Here is a 21,540-nt window from a genome sequence, read left to right on the forward strand (position 1 = left end):
CAGATATCGAAACTCACGTTTGAAAGGCTCCTTCAAAGAGTACTCACTTTGGAGCCCACCTATTCTATTTTAAACCAGCTTTACAAGAATGTTCAGTGCCTTTAAACATACTTCTCAAATGATAGAGTCTGTGTCCTCAGGCACTATGATCAGGTAGACTCCAGAAAATAGATAAATGTATAACAAGTGTTTTAACCAACTCTTCCCCTTGAACAACAATTTTAAGTAAAAATATACCTCTTTCCACTCTTGCCAGCAGATCACTGCTGCCTGACTATGTAGTAAAGATCAGGCAGGACCAAAGAAGTTGGGAGAGCTGGTATGTGCAAATAGGTTTCAACTTGACACATAAATGGAAATGAAAACCTTAGTCTTTTCTTAGAGCTCTCCAATTAAATGCTCTAACATCATGTCTGCCATTTAATTTAAAATAACTTTCTGGCAGGGAGCAGAGGCTCACACCTGTAATCCCAGCTCTTTGGGAGGCTGAGGCAGGTGGATCACTTGAGTCAGAAGTTCGAAACCAGCCTGGCCAACATGGTGAAACCCTGTCTCTATTAAAAATGCAAAAATCAGATGGGCCTGGTGGCACACGCTTGTGATCCCAGCTACACAGGAGCCTGAGGCACGAGAATTGCTTGAACTCAGGAGGCTGAAGTTGCAGTGAGCCAAGATTACACCATTGCACTCCATCCTGGGCAACAGAGTGAGATTGTCAAATAAATAAATAAATAAATAAATAAATAAATAACTTTCCTAGCTCTGGGGGGACAAAAAGAACATAAAATTCTTAAGTTATTAAATTAAAAGACACAAAAAATCCTTGAAAAGTAATTTAAAGCCAGAAAAATGACTGAAGTTATTGTAAGTATGGTTTTTAAGTTGACTTAAATTCTTCTGGATAAAACAACCAGAGAGGAAAACAACAATGAAAGAACAGAATCACAGCAGTTTGAGATACACTGAAAGTTGTCACAATTATTATTATTAGTTAATGAACTCTTAAAATAATCATTATCTAGTGTCCAACAGTTCTTAGGAGTGAGTTGTCGATTTAAATGATTAACCAAAGCTTAACATATTTAGAATTTTGGGCTGAACGGCCGGGCGCGGTGGCTCAAGCCTGTAATCCCAGCACTTTGGGAGGCCGAGACGGGCGGATCACGAGGTCAGGAGATCGAGACCATCCTGGCTAACACAGTGAAACCCCGTCTCTACTAAAAATACAAAAAAACTTAGCCAGGCGAGGTGGCGGGCGCCTGTAGTCCCAGCTACTCGGGAGGCTGAGGCAGGAGAATGGCGTGAACCCGGGAGGCGGAGCTTGCAGTGAGCTGAGATCCGGCCACTGCACTCCAGCCTGGGTGACAGAGCGAGACTCCGTCTCAAAAAAAAAAAAAAAAAAAAGAATTTTGGGCTGAACACACAAGAGGCCAGTTTCTTCCTAGCTGCTAATCTGGTCAATCATTAAAAGTACAAGTGTGGCCAGGCGTGGTGGCTCACGCCTGTAATCCCAGCACTTTAGGAGGCTAAGGTGGGCAGATCACTTGAGGTCAGGAGTTCGAGACCAGCCTGGCCAACATGGTGAAACCCCATCTCTACTAAAAATACAAAAACTAGCCAGGTGTGGTGGCACATGCCTGTAATCCCAGCTACTCAGGAGGCTGAGGCAGGAGAATCGCTTGAAACCGGGAGGTGGAGGGTGCAGCGAGCCAAGATCACGCCACTGCACTCCAGCCTGGGCGACAGAGCAAGACTCTTGTCTCACAAACGAAAGAAAAAAAAAAAGTACATATGCTAATAAAAGTATAAAAGGATGATTTCAACTCTTACATGCTATGTTATGTTTTACTAAACTTTAAAAGCCATTCAACTTTTTGGCTTGAGCACAAGTCAAGGGCTTAACACATTCAATGCCTTTTACATCTTTTCATACAAATTTTTAATTGGTAAAAGTCACACACCATAAAATTTACTCTTTTAAAGTAAACAGTTTAGTGGTTTTCAGAATATTCACAAGACTGTACAACCATCACTGCTGTCTAATTCCAGAACACTTTCATTAGCCTCCAAAGAAACTCTTTATCCATGAGTAGGCACTCCCCATTTCTTTACTCTCCCCAGGCCCTGGCAACCACTAACGTACTTTCTGTCACAATGGATTTGCCTATTCTAAACATTTCATGTAAATAGAATCATACAGTATGTATTCTTTTCTGTCTGGCTTCTTTTACTTAGCATGATGTTTTCAAGAGTTATCCATGTTGTAGCATGCATCAGTACTTCACTTCTTTCTATGGCAGAATAATATTTTATTATACGGCTACAAAACATTTTGTTCATCCATTCATCAGCTGATGAACATTTGGGTTGTTTCCACTTTTTTGCTATTATGAATAATGCTGCTCTGAACATTTGTGTACAGGTTTTTCTGTGGACATATGTTTTCAGCTGTCTTGGGTATATACCTAGGAGTAAAATTGTTGGGTCATATGGTAACTCTATGTTTAATTTTTTAACTGTTTCCAAAGTGGCTGACGTACTTTGCATCCCATCAGCAATGTATAAGAGCCCCAGTTTCTCTACATCCTTGCCAACATTTGGTATTGTCCTATATATCTTTTTATACTAAGTTTTCCCCCCATTCTGAATAAGAATTATCAGGGTTTGTGATGAAAACTACCCCAATGATGGCAAAGACCAAAGTCGACAAAGAGACTTCTCCAGGAAAACAACGAAAATGAAACAGCCCCTCTGAGTGCTTACCTGCTGCAGGTCGGCGAGGGAATACAGGTGGATCTGTTGAAGGAGGTATTCTCTGGGGAAAATTCTGAAAACAAGGGCAGATAGACAAGTGAACTGCGGTGCTGCCAAAACACACACTTTTCTGATAAGTTTCAAAGTCTCATTCAAGAATTCCTTTCCTCTGCCCTCTCTACTTTCCACCTATACTTTTCCTCGTAAGCCTTCTGAGAAATATCTTTTTCTCAGATATTTTTCTTCCCAATACAGACACCAGAATGGAGGTAAAAGTTTGATCTTTGACTTCTAATGTAATCTTAAGAGCTACAAGCACTGTGTAGTGGCCCAGGCCTGAGGACCAGAACATCAGGTTTCTTGTACCAGCTGTGTTCATAATAAGCTGTGTGATCTCTGCCAAGTCCTCAAATGCCCACCTGGCTTCAGCTTCTTCACGCAGAATGAGGGTGGTTTAATGTGATGTCTCTAAATATCTTTCTAGCTGTATTATTCTATATCTAAATATACTGATTTTGGATTTCAGAAAAATTGGAGTGGCCACTCGTGTCTAGAGGCTTCTATGGCTTTCATTAATGAGGAGGAGTGATACTGAATATCACATTAATGAACTATCCTCTCATATGTATAGTGATGGCAATTTTAGAACCTCTGTACAAATGAGAATAATGGGACAAGACATTTTACATTAGGACTCTTCAACAAAGTCCAATATCTTTAGCTGCTGTCTGTTCACAGCATCTGAATAGATGACAATGAATGAACAGAAAAAAATAACCCGTTATGGGCAAGCAAACAGGTTACCAAAGTGTAGATGACTGGAAAACAACATACACACAAACTAAACCCAAAACAAAATCCATGATACTAGCATTTTTCTCTTTGTCTTATTTGGTACTATGCAATTTTCTTGGGTCTTAAATGAAAGAAACCACCAATTTATCCAATTCACATTTATGACTATTCATTATATGCCAAGCACTATGCCAGGCATTAGGAAGACAGCCCCAGTATGAGGCCAAGGAGCATAAAGTCAAGTGAGGAAAAGACACAGAAGCTGATAATTACAATACAATGTGGTAATTGAAAATGATAAAGAGTTATGCATGGGGTACATATTTTTTGAGTAGTCTAACACGGTGGATTCCAACCCTGGCTGTCTATTAGAATCACTTGGAGACCTTTTAGAAAACAACAGGGTATATGCCTGGGTAGAGCTCATAAATCAGTGTTAAAGAAAACAAAAACTCTCTTGGTGATTAGTACAGTCAAGGTTTAGAACCACTGGCCTAATAATCTTGCTCATTGGAAAAATCATTATTCAGTCTTTCAATTAAGTATGCATTAGTTGCCAAATCCTAGATATTAAATCATTCATCCTTCCATCCATCCAATATTGATTAAGCACATACTGCATATCGGGCACTGTATTAGACTACTGAAAATGGAGCACTGAACCAATTAGACGAAGTCCTGACTGGACGGAGGACTGGGGTAGGTGTATTCTAGTAAGGACCTCTCCTGGAAAGTAGGAAAGTCGCTGAAGAATTCTGCTGGAAAGCACTGTTTCACCCACAGGAATGAGACAAGTGACAAGGGCATTATATTCTGGGAAACTGAATGCAGTTCCTAAGGCTGGGCTCCCTTCACCTCTAATGGTTCAGGGCTGCACTTGTGACAGGAAGCAGAGAACAGGCCCAGCACAGCTGGGTAGGGCATAGGAAAAGTACTCAATTCCTTCATTTGGATTAGGTTCTCCACAAGAAGGCCCCTGTCATGAAAGGTAGACCATGGTCCCTGGAGGAACCATGAGATGTAATCAACCTCCATTTTCAAAAACACAAACACATGACAGAAACGATCAAGGGATGTCTTCCAAGATTCAAGGCCAGGACTTTCTGACTCCAAAGGCCTACACTCCTTCTAATTTATTGGGGCTAGGGGTGGGGGAAGGAGGGAGGTAGGTTTGAGCTGACCATCTAATTTAGTAATATCATGCACGTCTCTTCTGGATGGATGTTTATTACTGTAGTTTAGGCCGGTAGCGGTATAGAGCCACTGATGCTTTTTGAGGCAGGAAAGCCACACTGGTATGCCTCTGAAGGCAGCAGGGAGGGTGGAGAGACTACAGACAGGTGACAAAGCATGTGAGAGTCTGTTCTAGGGTAAGCAAGCGGACAGTGAAAGGAATGAGTGGGTAGATGCCGGAGACTTTTTGGAAGAAGTGAGAACATTGGGAATAAGTGAAAAAGGAGAAGGGGGTCTAAGATGACCCTGAAGTATAGAGCCTGGGGATCAGAATGGTGATGCCATTGGCCAACTGAGGGTAGGCTTCCAGGGGAGGGAATAAAAAACTGAGCTTCCCATGTGCCGAATATCCAGTGCCTGTGTGGGGAATGACAAGCATGGATCTGGGCCTGAGATGTAGAAGACTCAGGGCACTTCTGATGGGAGCACAGAGCGGACAGCTGAAGCCATGGGAATGGAGGGAATGGAGTGAGGAAAAACCTGAATGGGAAGGTGGCTGAACCCAGATGAGGGTTGTTTGTTTTTACTTTGTTTACCTTACAATCTAGAACTATCTAAAAGTGTACTTTGGTAGTCTGCAATTTTCTCATTATATTTTGAAAAGTATGTTTTTGAAAATAACTAGAATGTTCACATATGCTTCCACAGTTTTTAACATTTCTCTGTATTTGTAAAATGTTCATACCTTCATACTCTTTATCCAGCTTCCCTTAATGCTTATATCTTACCCAACCATGGCATATTGATCAAAAATAAGAAATTAACATTATGCAAATTATAGACTTTATTCAGGTTTCACCAGTTGTTTCACTAATGTCCTTTTGCTGTTCCAAGATCCAAGGACCCAAACTTATCTGCAGGAAAGGAAAACTAGGGCAGTCTTTCAGTGGGACTCAAGGGGAGCAGGGTATGACAATATGAGAGGCAGAGGATGTTTAGGGGTGGCTAAATGGAAGGAATAATCTTACTGAAAGGTAAATGCTTAATAATGAAATCCCTTAAATAAAGTAAAATGAAAGCAATGTGGCAGCAGTGCTAAGAAATGGAGTCCAGTAAGAAGGCTGCAAAATCATTTCAAGACTAGCTCCTGCCTCTTCTTCAGGTTTGTAGAAACATAGGCCAGCTGGAGAAAGAGTTAAAAGGAAGATGAAATGATCTATGGCAGGGACAAATGCAGGAGAGCATATCTGTAATGTTTCGCTACTTAAAAATCCTTTCTGCTTTAAAATTCTAAAATTTTTATGATTAGGGATATACAGGATATCAGACTTATTTACAAATTTACAAACCAAATCATACTGGCATACTCTTCCTGGAGTACTATGCCCAGTCGGTAATCATATAGTCAACAAGTACTTACTGAGTGTCTAAAATAAGGCGTTGTGCTACGTGCCGGAGATGAATACTTCAATGAATACAACTGATGAACAACAAAGAGAATTTCCAATTTCTCCTTACTAGGCAGGGTCCTTCTTGCTTCCAAACACGATTCATTATTCTTCTTACAAAAATTAACCAACTTTGGTCACAATCATCTCTAATATTCCTTCAACATTATTTGTACAGTAAGCTAAAGTGGCTATGTATTTATTTAATGTTTCTTTGTGTATATATATTTCACATATGTTTATTTTCTCTCTCCTTTTATATGAGATTCTAAGCCCCTCCAGAAACACTTCCTCTACTGTCTTCTCCATCACGCTTCAATGTCTAATACTATAATTTACATGAGGTCAGTCATAACAGACACAAAGAACTGGAAAATGCAATATATGCAGGAAAGATAAAGGAACCCAGCTTATTGTGTCTGGAGAAGATGTTGTGTCCAAGAGATTTAGTGGTGGCCATTAAAAATAAAGACTTTTAAGAGAGATAATGCCAATCATCTTTTTTTCCTCCCTGGAGGACGGGAGTTGTAGTATGAAAGCACTAAAGTCAAATATGGTAATATATTTCCTGAGAGGGAAGACTGGTAGGTATTAAAATGCATCTCTTATAGTAATGCTTTTTAATGTAAATAAAAGAAGAAAAAGTTTTTTTTGCAGCTGTTTAGAGATAGGGACTCAGTCTTCTGCTTAGAGGAGGTAAGGGTTTCCAAGGCAGGGCCAGATAACTTACGCTCACTGCCATTTATTCCTCTTTCCCCTAAGGCAGACTGAATTTGCAAGACATTCTCTAAATATTTTCTTTAGGAAGACCAAACACAGGGAAACTCAGGGTAAATATGGACCTAAAAGCCAAGCTTGGGAAAGCGTGGGCTGCGGCAACTTCCCATCTGGGTGACTCCAAGGGCTTTCCTCTGCTGTGGCTGAGGTCCCACAAGTGGGCCTGACGGGAGTCCTTTAGGAAATGAGTGGGAAAAGTAGATTCCCAGAGCCAGTTTGCCTTAAACTCTGATTAGTAGAAAGGGGTCTGAAAAACAGGACTAAGGAAGAGGAGTTGTCTTGGTGGGGTAAAGGGTAGCTCAGATGTTGGAACTGTCTTTGGAAGGCTCAAGTGGAGTCACCTGTGAGTCCAAGTGCGTGATTTGTGGGCCCCCAGCTTATAGGTTTTAGGTGAAGCCCTGAGAAAAAGTGATAGCCCAGGGGGGCACATGCTGGGACATGAGAAAAGGCTGGCTCCGGGTGAAACAGTACTATTAATATTTAGGAGTAGATAAACAGGAAGAGGACTGGGAAGGAGTAGGTTGACAGGGAGGAGAAAGAGCAGAAGAGCCAGCACCAGGGAAGCCAAGGAAGGAGATAATTTCATGAAGGAAGAAGGTGGTCAATGGCATCAACAGTAGTGGAGAGGTCAGATAACGTGAGGAAGACTCTCATGAGGCCTGGAAAGTGCCTACTGGCAAGCAGGACTCCATCAGTGACCTCAGACAGGGTGGTTTCAGTGGAGGGGGAGGAAAGACTGGAGAGGGGTGAGGATTGTGGGTTACTCTTTTATGAAGTCAACTTTAAAGAAAAGGAGGGAAATCAGGCCACAGCTAAAGAAGGATGTAGGACTAAGAAAGGATTTTTTTACTCAGGAGGCTGAGGCAGGAGAATGGCGTGAACCCGGGAGGCGGAGCTTGCAGTGAGCTGAGATCCGGCCACTGCACTCCAGCCTGGGCGACAGAGTGAGACTCCGTCTCAGAAAAAAAAAAAAAAAAGAAAGGATTTTTTTTTTTAACATAAGAGACACTTGGGCATACTTAAACGCTAACATTAAGAAGCTACTATAGAAACAAAAGCAGAAGACACAAAAGTAGAGATAATTGATGAAGCCTGGTCTTCAAAAGGCCTAAAGGAAATGGGATGTGGACCCAGCTGGAAGCTCTTTCAAATACACACATTTGCACATGTGCATGTGCGTGCAGGAAAACATACAGACACACACTCCCCCCACGGTGCGCGCGTGCACGCACACACACACACACTCCCTACACACAGTATTTTATTAACTGAAACGGTTCAAGTTGTTACTAAAATGTTATATAAAAAAGATTAATAATTACTCAATGGGGCACAGTGGCTCCCACCTGTAATCCCAGCACTTTGGGAGGGTAAGGTGGGAGGATCACTTAAGCTCAGAAGTTTGGGACCAGACTGGGCAACATAGCAAGACCCTGTCTCTACAAAAAATACAAAAATTAGCTGGGGGTCCAGGAGCGGTGGCTCACGCCTGTAATCCCAGAACTTTGGGAGGCCAAGGTGGGCTGATCATCAGAGGATGGGAGTTCGAGACCAGTCTGATTAACATGGAAAAACTCCATCCCTACTAAAAATACAAAAAAATTAGCTGGGCATTGTTGCGCATGCCTGTAATCCCAGCTACTCAGGAGACTGAGGCAGGAGAATCGCTTGAACCCAGGAGGTGGAGGTTGCGGTGAGCCGAGATCGCGCCATTGCACTCCAGCCTGGGCAATAAGAATGAAACTCTGTCTCAAAAAAAGAAAATAATAATAATTAAAAATAAAATAAAAATAAAAATAAAATAAATTAGCTGGGGGTAGTGGTGAATGCCTGTGGTCCCAACTACTCAAGAGGCTGCAGCAGGAGGATCAATTGAGCCCAGGAGGTTGAGGCTGCAGTGAGCCATGATCATGCTACTGCACTCCAGCCTGGGTGACAAAGCAAGATCCTGTCTCAAAAAAAAAAAAAAAGTAATCACTAATTTATTAAATTTAACCCATAACCTTCATTATATTAAGAACAAAAAGCTACAAACTAACTGAAGGTTATCTGGTTTAGCAGTCCTTTAGTAAACAGGATTAACTGTTTACTAAAACAGTTTAGTAAACTGCATTAACTGACCTCACTGTATTGCAGGGCTATTAATCATCATGTCTGGCAGCATTTCTGCAGTGGGCAGCCCTGCTTATACCAATGCAAGCCCTGACACCAGAGCCAAAGAATAAATAAGAAGAGTCAACTCCACACTTCACTCACCCATCAAAGGAAACGGTATCACTAGCAGGTAGCACTACCGAGTTTCCTGGTAGCAAAAAACACTGAAGAAACGTGCTAGAAGCTCATGAAAACCAACTAGCACGATCGCTTCTAGTGCTAACATTTTCTATTTTATCATCTTCAGAATCGCCTGACACACTGGGAAGGTAACTTAGGCTTCATTTATAGATTGCTCTAATGAGAAAGGTGAGAAAAGATGAAAATTAAAAAGGAAAAAGGTCATATATGATTCAGAGCCTTTATATGATGTAGCTGGTACTTGGGGTTAAAAATGCAGAGATAATTGCCTATGAAATCAAAGGCAGTAATCTTAACAAAAAGGTAGAAGGGCCTCATTCCATTTTGTTCCATGACATTAAGTCAAATAAATCAAGACTCATTTAACTTGACTAATTTCTGAGAAGTTCAACTCAGCTCCCACCAAGCCCCAGTGCTCACGAGAAAAAAGGGATTGGGTCAGGCTGTGAAGTAGGCAGACCCTTTGCAAGGTTCTGATAGATTTGATAATATTACCATTTTCCTGAAGCTCAGTTCTTAGAGATGCACAACCCGCATTTAAAGACTCAATGATTAAAATGGGGGAAAAATTTGCAATGGAAATATCTTAGGCTTTAAAGAAAAGACCCACAACACACACACATGTAAAATTAAAATGATAGCACAACACCAAAAGCAAACTCCACAATTTGATTCTAAATGATAAGGGTCTAAATAAAGAATATGGATAAAGATGCATAAGGAATAATTTTAAAAGGAAAACCATTTATTCACGTAGTTTTACTGTCTTCCAAGAATATGTGCTCCAGGGTAGGTAATTTGTACTAAGTTGAGATGGCCAGTGTCTTTCCTTTGGAGGGCACATACACCCACACCGAAATCAGCAAAAAGCACTACGAAGCATCCCCAGGGAGATGCAATTTGGTGTTCTTGATATGAGCTGCAAACTCTTCCTGAAATAGTTACATTAGGCTAGATGTGGACAGGACTTGTATGTCCAGCCATACTCTGAGCTAATGGAAAAACAATTTTAAATCAAAGGCACATATTTCGATAGCAGCCTATGTGAAAGAAACAAGCTTCAATCACTTTTCTAGGTACCTCATTTTGCTAATCTCATTGGCTGAAAAAATGGCAAGATTGCACCAGATATTGTATCTTGGCAGGTAGTTACAGGAAATAAGGGTCTCTTTTACCTGCTCATTCAGAAATCGTACTTAAGTTTCTTAGCAACAATCTAAAGCCTCGAGTAGAAATATTTGGGATGTAATTTTAATTGTGATTATTGTGGCATCTGATTATAAAAATGATAGATTATATCATAGCTGTTATAAACCTAGCTCAAATTTTTACGGTGTTTAACAGTTGCAAGAATATAACACTTGTCGTGCAATGAGTTTTATTTTTGTTTTCTCTTAGAAAATTATTTTAGAGGCTGAGCATGGTAGTTCACATCTGTAATCCCAGCACTTTGGGAGGCCAAGGTAGGTGGATCACCTGAGGTCAGAAGTTCAAGACCACTCTGGCAAACTTGGTGAAACTCTGTCTCTTCTAAAAATACAAAAGAAAAAAATTAGCTGGGTATGGTGGCTGCTCACACCTGTAATCACAGTTGCTAGGGAGGCTGAGGCAGGAGAATCACTTGAACCCAGGAGGTGGAGGTTGCAGTGAGCCAAGATTGCACCATTGCACTCCAGCCCAGGTGACTGAGTGAGACTTCGTCTCAAAAAAAAAAAGGAAAAAAAAGAAAATGATTTTAGAGAATTTATATATTTCATTTAATCTCAGAATAAGAGAAAATAACATCCTGGCTTTTTGAAAGATCTCTGAGTAAATAAAGATCTCTGAGTAAATAAAGAGCTATGAATCTATGCAGATTAGTAAAATTAACATATAACTTCCCAGAGTTCGTTTTGAAAGTTTTCAAATCTGTTTAGTCGTGAATGACACTGCAGACAGTCTGTAGCACCCTTTTACAGTGCTGATACTGGTATATACATAATTTGCTGAATTAGATCTCTGGAGAAAAAGAAGGGAGAGGGAGGAGCTATTAGGATATCAGGAAGATAGATGACTCGAAAACCACACTTTTAGAAGTCATCTAATGGAAAAGAATTCTTGAAGTAGAATGAGAAGAATGGTTGCTATCAAAACTACCAAAATGACCTCCTTTATTTCTGAGTCCTGATAGATTCTGCAGCTAATCTGTTAAGGCTAAAGCCCCAGCTGCAGCTGATGAAATTTTTAACTAGCTAACTGGAAAAGTAGCCACAAAAGTCTGAGTAACCTTAAATCTTACAAAAAACATAAAGACTTGTTTTCATTTACTGAGCTTAAAGAAGTGTTATCAGCAAGTTTGAAGAGCTAATACTTACTGGTCTTTAATGAGACTAATTTAGTGCTAATATTTTTGCTAAAATAGACTTATTCTTCTAAAATTCAGTATTAACCAGACTTTGCACATTTCAGTCTCAGATTTTGCTTGTAAGATATTCCTCATATGCAGTTCAGAGACATTGCAACTCCAGTCTGTGCAGATTGTGCTTTTAGAGTTAGGCCGCCTTGGTCAGGCAGGGTGGCTCATGCTTGTAATCCCAGCACTTTGGGAGGCTGAGGCAGAGGATCCCTTAAATCCAGGAGTTTGAGAGGAGCCCTAGCAACATAGTGAGACCCTGTCTCTACAAAAAATAAAAAATTAAAAAATTAGGTGGGCATGGTGGCACACACCTGTAGTCCCAGCTCTCAGGAGGCTGAAGTAGGATTGTTTGAGCTTGGGAGGTCGAGGCTGCAGTGAGCTGTGGTCATGTCACGGCACTGAGCAACAGTGATACCTTGTCTCAAAAAGAAAAAAAAAAAAAAAAACCAGAAAATTCTGCCGTAAGAGATGTGTTCTTAATAAACTGCCCTCCCAGATCAAGTGTATTTGATTTACAACAGCATGCAATCTTTTCTCTCTGTATTAGATATTCCTTCTACCTAATATATTTGATTTTTTAGGCGGTGAGGGGAGAAGAGGGGGTGTTGATATGAAGTGATTCTACCAGCTCATTTAGTATTAGATTGCTCATGCAATCTTTTGTTGAGTACACTGAATAATCCCCACCTACTTCTTCCAAGATCAGTGACATGTAGGTATGCCCAATATCAAAACACCATTTTCACTCATTTCATGATGTTTAGACAAATATTTATCAGCATAAAAAAGATGTTCACAATATACTAAGTGAAATGGTTAAGGATAGTATGTACAGTATATACTTTCAGGCCTGGGTGCGGTGGCTCACACCTGTAGTCCCAGCTACTCTGGAGGCTGAGGCAGGAGAATGGCATGAACCTGGGAGGCGGAGCTTGCAGTGAGCCGAGATCGAGCCATTGCACTGCAGCCTGGGTGGCAGAGTGAGACTCCATTACAAACAAACAAACAAAAACAGTTTTCACGGGGAAAAATCATCTGCAGAGGAAAAGGTCTGGGAGGATATGCATCAAAGTGGTAGGATATGGGTGGCTTTCTTATTTTTGTTTTCTATGATGAACAGTATTCTTTTGTAATAAGAGAAAAAATAAGTTTGGCCAAATTGGGCAGAATCTTCATTCATTTAATTAATTTATTCACCAAGTATTTATTAGCCCCCATGATATGTATAGCTCTAAGCAGTGAATATAACAGATAAAAAGTCATGACCTTTCGTAGCTTACATCTAGTAGAAAGGGCAGAGCCAGTGCATGTGGCTGCATAGTTTGAACAAAGCAAAACGTCTACATTCACACCTGATGGCCTAAGAGATGGAGACAGACAAAATAAAATACCAGGTTTTATGGTGATGAGTAAGCAGAGAAAGAAGACAGAAGGCATGTGTGGTGGACAGTGGGGTGCAAATAGACACTGTGTTGCCATTTAAAACAGAGTGGTCAAGGATGCTTCATTAAGTGATGGCTGCTCAAAGACCTAAAGGAGTTAGGAAGCAAGCTTGGTTTCACACTGAGAAACAAACCGATAAAAAAAAGAAAAAGGAAAAAAAAAGGAAGCAATCTCAGCAGTTAGAGGGAACGGAAAAGCAAGGATGGAAACTCAGGTAGCAGCCAGCTTGGTATGCCCAAGGACCAACAAAAAGGCCAGTGTGACTGGAACAAAGTGAATGAGGGGAAAGTAGTGGGCGACGAGGCAGAGAGGTAATGGGAGATGAGACCAGGTATGCCCTGGGCTTTCACTTGGAGCGCGAGGTGAAACTATTCATTTGGGCCAGGAGTGACTCATCTAATTTATATATTAGCTATAGTCTTAAGAACAGACTGAAGGGGGCTAAGGGTGGTGCAGGAGACCAGTTACTGGAATAATTCAGGCAAAAGGTGATGGTGGACCCCACCTGCAGCAGTGCAAATGGTGAAAAGTAGATAGATTTTGAAGCTGAAGCTGACAGGGTTTGCTGACTGGATGTAGAATATGAGAGGTGTTTGGTTTGAATTACTGGATGGACAGAGATGCCATGAAGCAAGATGGGAAATACTGCAGGAGGAGTGGTTTGCAATGTAAGTGGGGGTGGGTGGGAATACTAGGAGCTCCGTTTTGGACATATTAAGGTTAAGACGTTATTAGATGGCCAAAGAGCATTCCAACCTTTGGACTTAGCCTCAGCTAAGTGAACTCACTAGAAAGACAGTTTTTTCTGGCGTAACAAGGGAAGGAGGGAGAAGGCAGTCTTGGTAAATCAAGTGACATTTATGGAGACGGGTCTAAGAGCAGAGTAAGCTGCTTAATTTTGCTTGAAGGAAGAGGAAGCAACAAGAGTCTGTCAGGACACACACACACACACACACACACACACACCCCACACACACATTTTTTTTCTGGTATTCACCAGGACAGTGTTAATAAAAATGGCAATCTTTATAATAGAAATTTCTCACCATTCGGTAAAACTGATATTTCAGTGGGAACTCCTGCTGGATATAATCATAATTTCAAATAAAATGTGAGACCAAAGACAGGAAGAGATGGCTTAGAAGAATCACTTTGGGTATTCTCTTGAGACTCTCAAGCCAAGCCATTAAATTGCTTCGGAATGGTCTAAGTCAAGGACTTAACCTGACAAACATGTAGGAGCAAATGCTCCCTGAGAACACAATTCTGTCCTAAGCAACCAGGGAAAGAGGCCTAATATTGCCTACTGCCCTTAACTAGTGCTGGAGAGAGATGAGTTTTACATTTATACCATAATGGGTTGTGGATTTGTCAGGCACCCCAAGTCCCCAAATCACATTTTTGATGATTGAGAATGGGAAATACTGAAGCATCCACATAAATTTCCCTGGACTGGATTTCACTTCAGCCCTCAGAAGAGAAAATACGACTTAAACTGGGATTTCTGAAAAGCTAGTCCAAACAGCTGGTGTCAGTCTGGTGATGTTTTTAGCAGTCCAAAGAAAAATTTTAGAGAAAAAAAAATGTAGAACAATTTCTAAATCTACTTGATTTTAAAAAGCTATTTGATTTCTAAAGCAGTTTGCCTATTTTTTTTTTTTCTAGTATTACTATGTTCTTATGTGAAATGATGGTGAGAAATAGAGGGTCATGTTTTTATTTCTGTTTTGGCTAAAGATATTTATAAGGCAATCCTATAGTTATCTTCGCATTTTTGTTTTAAGTTTACAGGTATGGGACGTAGGAAGGTCTGGCAAATGCTGACCTGGAGTAAATGCATTTGCTGGCACTAACCCAGTTGTCATGCCTGGTTCTCCACGGCTGATCAAGCTTGCCAACGAGCACAGGAGTGGCTGTCTCAGCGATCTGCCTCCCTGTTCAAGGGACACCACTGTCTGTCACCTCCCTGCCTTCCTTTACACTCTCAGAGTGTAGCATCTTAGAGTCATAGTTCCATTCCTTCCTTCCCTCCCTCCCTCCCTCCCTTCTTTCTTTCCTACTTTTTTTGATGTTGTCTCACTCTGTTGCCAGGCTGGAGTACAGTGGCGCTATCTCGGCGCACTGCAACCTCCGCCTCCTGGGTTCAAGTGATTCTCCTGCTTCAGCCTCCTGAGTACCTGGGATTACAGGTGTGTGCCACCACACCCAGCTAATTTTTGTATTTTTAGTAGAGATGGGGTTTCACCATGTTGACCAGGACGGTCTCAATCTCTTGACCTCGCAATCTGCCTGCCTCAGCCTCCCAAAGTGCTGGGATTACAGGTGTGAGCCATCGCACCCGGCCTCTCTTCTTTTTAAAAAATTATTATTAAATATTTTTAATTGACATATGACTATATGTATTGATAGGGTACAATATACTATTTCAATACATTATACAATGTATAATAAATCAGGGTAATTAGCACATCTATCATCTCAAACGTTTATCGTTTCTTTATGGCAGGAACATGTACTCTTCTAGCTATTTGAAAATATACAACAAATTATTGTTAACTATATTCACCCTACAGTGCTATAGAATGCCAGAACCTATTTCTCTAACTGTAATTTGTATTTGTTAACCAACCTCTCCCTAACCCTCTCATCCCTCTACCCTTCCCCACCTTTAGTGACCACTGTTCTACTCTCTACTTCTATGTGATCCACTTTTTGAGTTCCTGGATATGAGTGAGAACATGGAGTATTTGTCTCTGTGCTTGGCTTATTTCACTTAACATTGTCTAGGCTCATCCATATTGCTGTGAATGACAGGATTTCACTCTTTTTTATGGCTGAATGGTACTTCATTGTGTATATTTACCACATTTTCTTTGTCCATTTGATGGACACTTCCACAGTGAATAGTGGGATCCCCACAAACAGGAGGATGCAGATATCCATTTGACATAATGATTTCCTTTTTTTTTTTTGGCTATACCCCCAATAGTAGGATTGCTGGATCATATGGTAGCTCTATTTCTAGTTTTTTGAGGAAGCTCCATGCTGTTTTCCATAGAGTCTGTACTAATTTACATTCACACCAACAGTTTATAAGAGTTCTCTTTTCTCCACATCCTTGCTGTGGTTATTATTTTCTGTCTTTTTGATAATAGCCATTCTAACTGGGGTGAGATGGTATCTCCTTGTGGTTTTGATTTGCATTTTCCTGATGCTTAGTGACGCTTTCTCTTCTTTCTAAATACCATCTGCCCCACCTATCTAAAAGGGCTGCTGTAAAGAACAAATAATATATTTAAGGGAAAGTACTTTGTGACTAATGAAATCATAATTATCTTTATATACAGTAAACTATTCTACACATAATTACGATTATTAACAAGCTTTTATTGCGCCGCTAGCATGTGTGGTCTTCTATTTTAGGTTTAGGACAATCGTGGCCTTTAAGGGCCTTCTGATCTAGCCAGCAAGAGAGGATATATACATAAGGAGATGAAAACCATCCAAGCCCTTACGTGCCAAATGTGTGGTCCAGATGATCACTGCTGGAAGAGACCAGAGAAGGGATCAGCTACTGAAGACAGGTGGGAAGAGGCAGCACTTGAGTTGGCTTTAAAGTAAGAGAAGCCAAGTCAAGTCGAGTTGAGAGGACTGGGAGGCAGCTGGTGTCAAGGAAATGAGTATGTCACTTTGGCTGGGCTGGGGTGGCTGTGGTCCATCAGGAACACAGTGGAAGATTCTGGCTCGTGGTGTGATCCACATAGGAACCATGTGGATGTTAAAGTTGTGCATGTAGGTCAGGGTCAGATGACAGAGAACCTTGAAAACCCATCCAAGAGTGTTGCTTTATCCTGTAGGTAGCTGAACTACTCACTGTCTAATAAGACCATTTTACAGTAGCACATATGTTAGAGGGACTGAGGAGGGGTGCCATGGGGAGGTAGGATCCCCAGTTAGAAAATTATTAAAATAAAAAAAAAAAGAAAAAAAGAAAATTATTAAAATAGCTGGGCACGGTGGCTCATGCCTGTAATCCCAGTACTTTAGGAGGCGGAGGTGGGAGGATCACCTGAGGTTGGGAGTTCGAGACCAGCCTGACCAACATGGAGAAACCCCATCTCTACAAAAAAATACAAAATTAGCTGGGTGTGGTGGCACATGCCTGTAATCCCAGTTACTTGGGAGGCTGAGGCAGGAGAATTGCTTGAACCCAGGAGGTGGAGGTTGCGGTGAGCCGAGATGGCACCACTGCACTCCAGCCTGGACGACAAGAGTCAAACTCTGTCTCTCTCACACACACACACACACACACACACAAAAGAAAAGAAAATCACTGAAATAAGGTGATGAGAGTAGAGACAAGGGGGATGGCAATGGGAATGAAAAATAAGGGAAGAATTTGACTGGCTCTTAGAGAACCTTAAAGCAAAACTTTTGAACTATGTCAAGGTTCAAACTAGGGGAAAATAAGGCAATAATGCCATGATTAACTGAACACACCTGACCACATGGATACACACACACACACACACACACACACACATACATATATATATTTTGAGGTCGAGTCTTGCTCTGTCTCCCAGGCTGGAGTGCAGTGGTGCAATCTCGGCTCACTGCAACCTCCACCTCCCAGGTTCGAGCGATTCTCCCGCTTCAGCCTCCCGAGTAGCTGGGATTACAGGTGCCTGCCACCACGCCCTGCTAATTTTTGTATTTTTAGTAGAGACAAGTTTCACCATGTTGGCCAGGCTGGTCTTGAACTCCTGGCCTCAGGTGATCCACCCACCTCGGCCTCCCAAAGTGCTGGGATTATAAGTGTGAGCTGCTGCGCCTGGCCCACATGGATATATTTTTCAGGGAAAAGATAATTTCAATTTGAAGTGGGGATGTCCAGTAGGCAGTTGGACATAACAAACTAGTGAGTGATCTCCTCAAGGAAGAGTGCTGGGCCAAACGTTGTCACCTTATAGTCAGTGTCGATTTACAGAGGGACCATGACTCTGTCCCTGCAGATGACAACAAAGTGCCCTGATAAGGCCCGGTGTAGCAGCTCATGCCTGTAATCCCAGCACTTGGGGACGCCGAGGCAGGTGGATCACTTGAGGTCAGGAGTTTGAGTCCAGCCTGGCCAACATGGTGAAACCCTGTCTCTACTAAAAATACAAAAATTAGCCAGGTGTGGTGGCGCATGCCTGTAATCCCAGCTACTCAGGAGGCTGAGGCAGGAGAATCGCTTGAACCTGGGGGGTGGAGGTTGCAGTGAGCTGAGATCATATCACTGCACTCCAGCCTGGGTGACAGAGAGAGACTCCGTCTCAAAAACAAAACAAAACAAACAAACGAACAAACAAAAAAACAACAACAAAAAACCAAGTGCCCTGAGAAAGGGGCACCTTCTGCCAGTTCACTTAAAGTTGCCACACTGGCTGCTGTCAAGGCTGGAGGATTATGCAGAAGGGCAGCCGAGGTGCTGGGTATTCTTAGTATTAGGGAGCTGGAGGAGGATGTGGAGGCAGTGAGGGCAAGGAGAAGGGGGAGACCCGGACAGGACAGAGTGCAGAGAAGGACAGGGAGAAGGAGGTCTAGGAGAAATGGTGACCAACAATGCCCAGGAAGCCAAAGAAACAAGGGCCTCAGGAAGTCAAGGTGTCAGAGAAGAGTGCAATCCACAGTCAGCCTGCAAGGGGCCACGTCAGAAGTGAGTAGGGCAAAAGGGAAATGGAGACAGTTCTGAGTGCTTAAGATGGGGTCTTAGGTGGTAGTACGAACAGGGGAGAGGTTTTTTTTTTTTAGTGAGAGGGCAGGTAAAAAAAACTCAGGGAGTATGACATTAATTAAATATGCTAGAAGCAGGGAGGGAGGATTAAGGGGCATGGTCCCTAAAGGATCCAGGTGGATCACTACTGATGGGCCAGAGTCTGCATCTCATAACTTCTACTGATGCTGTGTGCTCCGCACAGAAAGGCGTGGCAATTCCCTGAATCCCAGGCTCTTGGAGGCCTCCAGGCTCATCTTCCTTTTGCCTCTTCTCCCCTGTTCACCTCCTGGCTCCTCCTGAATTATGATCTGCTTAAAATAAGAGTTATAGCAGCTAATATGTCCTGAGAGCTTGCTCTGTTCTGGGCATTAACTCCCTGAATTCTCGCACTTTCCTTATGAGGTGGTATTGTCTCCAGGTGAGAAAACTGGCTCTGTAAGCTATCAGAGACAGAAATACGCTCTGAGCTCAGGCAGTCCAACTTAACTCAGGGTTTATAATAAACCACCTCCATTTGTGTCCTCACTTGTTTCTTTTTTCTCAGTTTGCCCCACCTGGGCTTGGTAACCCAGCTCTAATCTTTAGCTCTGTGGTGAGGCTGCTGCTCCAGGTAATGGTCCCTCCCTCAAATCACTGGACTGCAACTGCCGGAGGGGCGCGTTGTAACGGCCTAGCCCAAGCCTTAGAACACCCCAACCCATCTTCTGAGGAACTTTGAAGTCGACCTGGTGTTATTTCTTCTAGTTCTACAAGCCTCTTCATGTCTGTCTTTTGACAGAACCACATCTAGACGTTCGGCATCCTTTGAGATGGACTTCCTGACTGAGTTATGGATCTAGTATCTGAGACATCTGCAAACTCTATTCTTAATATTTAATTACGTGGCCTTGGAGTTAAAACCTTAAATGCCTAGGCCCGGGGAACCATGATAAATGAATTAAATGGGCTGGAGATGAGAAAAACAGGGCAGCAATGTGTTATATGCCAAGTGGCACTGGGTTTGGGGAGACAAACTAGAGCAGAAGAAGTTACGGCAAAGCGGAGAGTCGAGTGTCTAAAGCTGATCTCTGCTACGCAGAATGAGGGAAGCTCTGTGTAATCAGAACTCATTTCCCAAGAGAAACCAGAAAGCTTTACTTTGTGTGTGCATGAAAACGCCTGATTTTTTAAAGTTGGCAACTATTTCACAATTTCAAAACTTTGTAGGGCCATCCCCGTAAGGCCAAACAAAACATGTCTGCTGGCCAAATCTGGCCTTGAGGCGACACATTCTACTGCTCCTGTGTGTGACATATCCTGCCGTTCCCGTGTTCAGCCAGAGCTGAGGCTCTTCCTAGCAGTTCTTAACGTCCCTCCCAGACATTTCCCTAACAGCTGCCGATCCGGATGTGTCCTGACATTGCCATGTATGCCCAGATTTTCCACAGAGTTCTTCATGCACCTTCATGTGTGGACACTGTAAATAATTCTTCTCATGAAAAGTTAACTAGACCTTGAACTAATTCAGCAGGGCCGCCATCTGGGAGTCCTCAGAAACAGTGAATTGTCAGCACTGTAAACATTTTAAGCTTCGGGGAGGACACTGACTTTTTCTAAACTAATCACCCCTGCCAGTCAAAATGTGCAGCATGGGTTCAAGAACAAGGCGTTCATTTAACAACAATAACAAAAACAGTGAGGATGAAAACCGGACAGCCATCATAATGAAAGGCCTAAAAGCAAACTGTGACTTCCCTAATAAGGCGACGGCCAAAGCTGGCTCCCTGGCGGTCGAGCGCCAATACAATTAATCAGTCTGTTTTCAGTTTTCTCACGACAGCAATATTAACAGTTTGCTTTATTCTGTTTATATGGTGCTGACAGGTCTTCGGCATGTTGGGCCTACTTGCTGGAGATTAATGGCCACTCTCATATTGAGGTAAAAACCAGGCAGGAAGAGAATGCCTTTTACAACTAGATAAGAACTAGATTCTCTTGCTTTTTTTTTGTTCCCCATCAACTCCTCCCTCTTTTAATTTCTATCAGGGATATATAAGATTAGTTAAGTCCAGCAAGTTCACCTCAGTGTTTAAACTCCCCCACTTTAGATGTTGTATCCTCAGGTAAAACAAAGGGAGCCTTAGATATTAATTTTGGATAAACTCATTACATATAAAGGTATTGGTGACTAACTTTGTTTTTAAGAAGTCGTATTCAGCCTGGGCAACATGGTGAAACCCCATCTCTACTAAAAATACAAAAATTAGCCAGGTGTGGTGGCGGGTGCCTGTAGTCCCAGCTACTCAGGAGGCTGAGGCAGGAGAACCGCTTGAACCCAGGAGGCGGAAGTTGCAGTGAGCCGAGATCATGCCACTGCACTCCAGCCTGGGCAACAGAGCGAGACTCTGTCTCAAAAAAAAAAAAAAAAAAAGAAGAGTGGCTGGCCGAGTGTGGTGGCTGACACCTATAATCCCAGCACTTTGGGAGGCTGAGGTGGGCAGATCACCTGAGGTCGGGAATTCAAGACCAGCCTGGCCAATGTGGTGAAACCCCGTCTCTACTAAAAATAAAAAAATTAGCCAGCCGTGGTGGCACATGCCTGTAATCTCAGCTACCCAGGCAGCTGAGGCAGGAGAATTGCTGGAACCTGGGAGGTGGAGGTTGCAGTGAGCCAAGATCGCACCACTGTACTCCAGCCTGGGTGACAAGAGTGAAACTCC

The 21,540-nt window shown here is 42.2% G+C and overlaps 1 protein-coding gene across 2 annotated transcripts in view; it reads right to left on the minus strand.

Moving 5' to 3' along the window:
* The window catches only part of PLEKHM3 (pleckstrin homology domain containing M3), a 183,379-nt gene that overhangs the window by 79,163 nt on the left and 82,676 nt on the right, over positions 1-21,540 (minus strand). For both annotated transcript variants that reach the window (XM_025405529.1, XM_025405530.1), the window contains one exon: positions 2,764-2,827. In XM_025405529.1, coding sequence (XP_025261314.1) covers positions 2,764-2,827 — 64 coding nt within the window. The remainder of the gene's footprint in view (positions 1-2,763; positions 2,828-21,540) is intronic.

This window comes from Theropithecus gelada, chromosome 12, assembly GCF_003255815.1.
Source record: "Theropithecus gelada isolate Dixy chromosome 12, Tgel_1.0, whole genome shotgun sequence".
Lineage (NCBI taxonomy): Eukaryota > Metazoa > Chordata > Mammalia > Primates > Cercopithecidae > Theropithecus > Theropithecus gelada.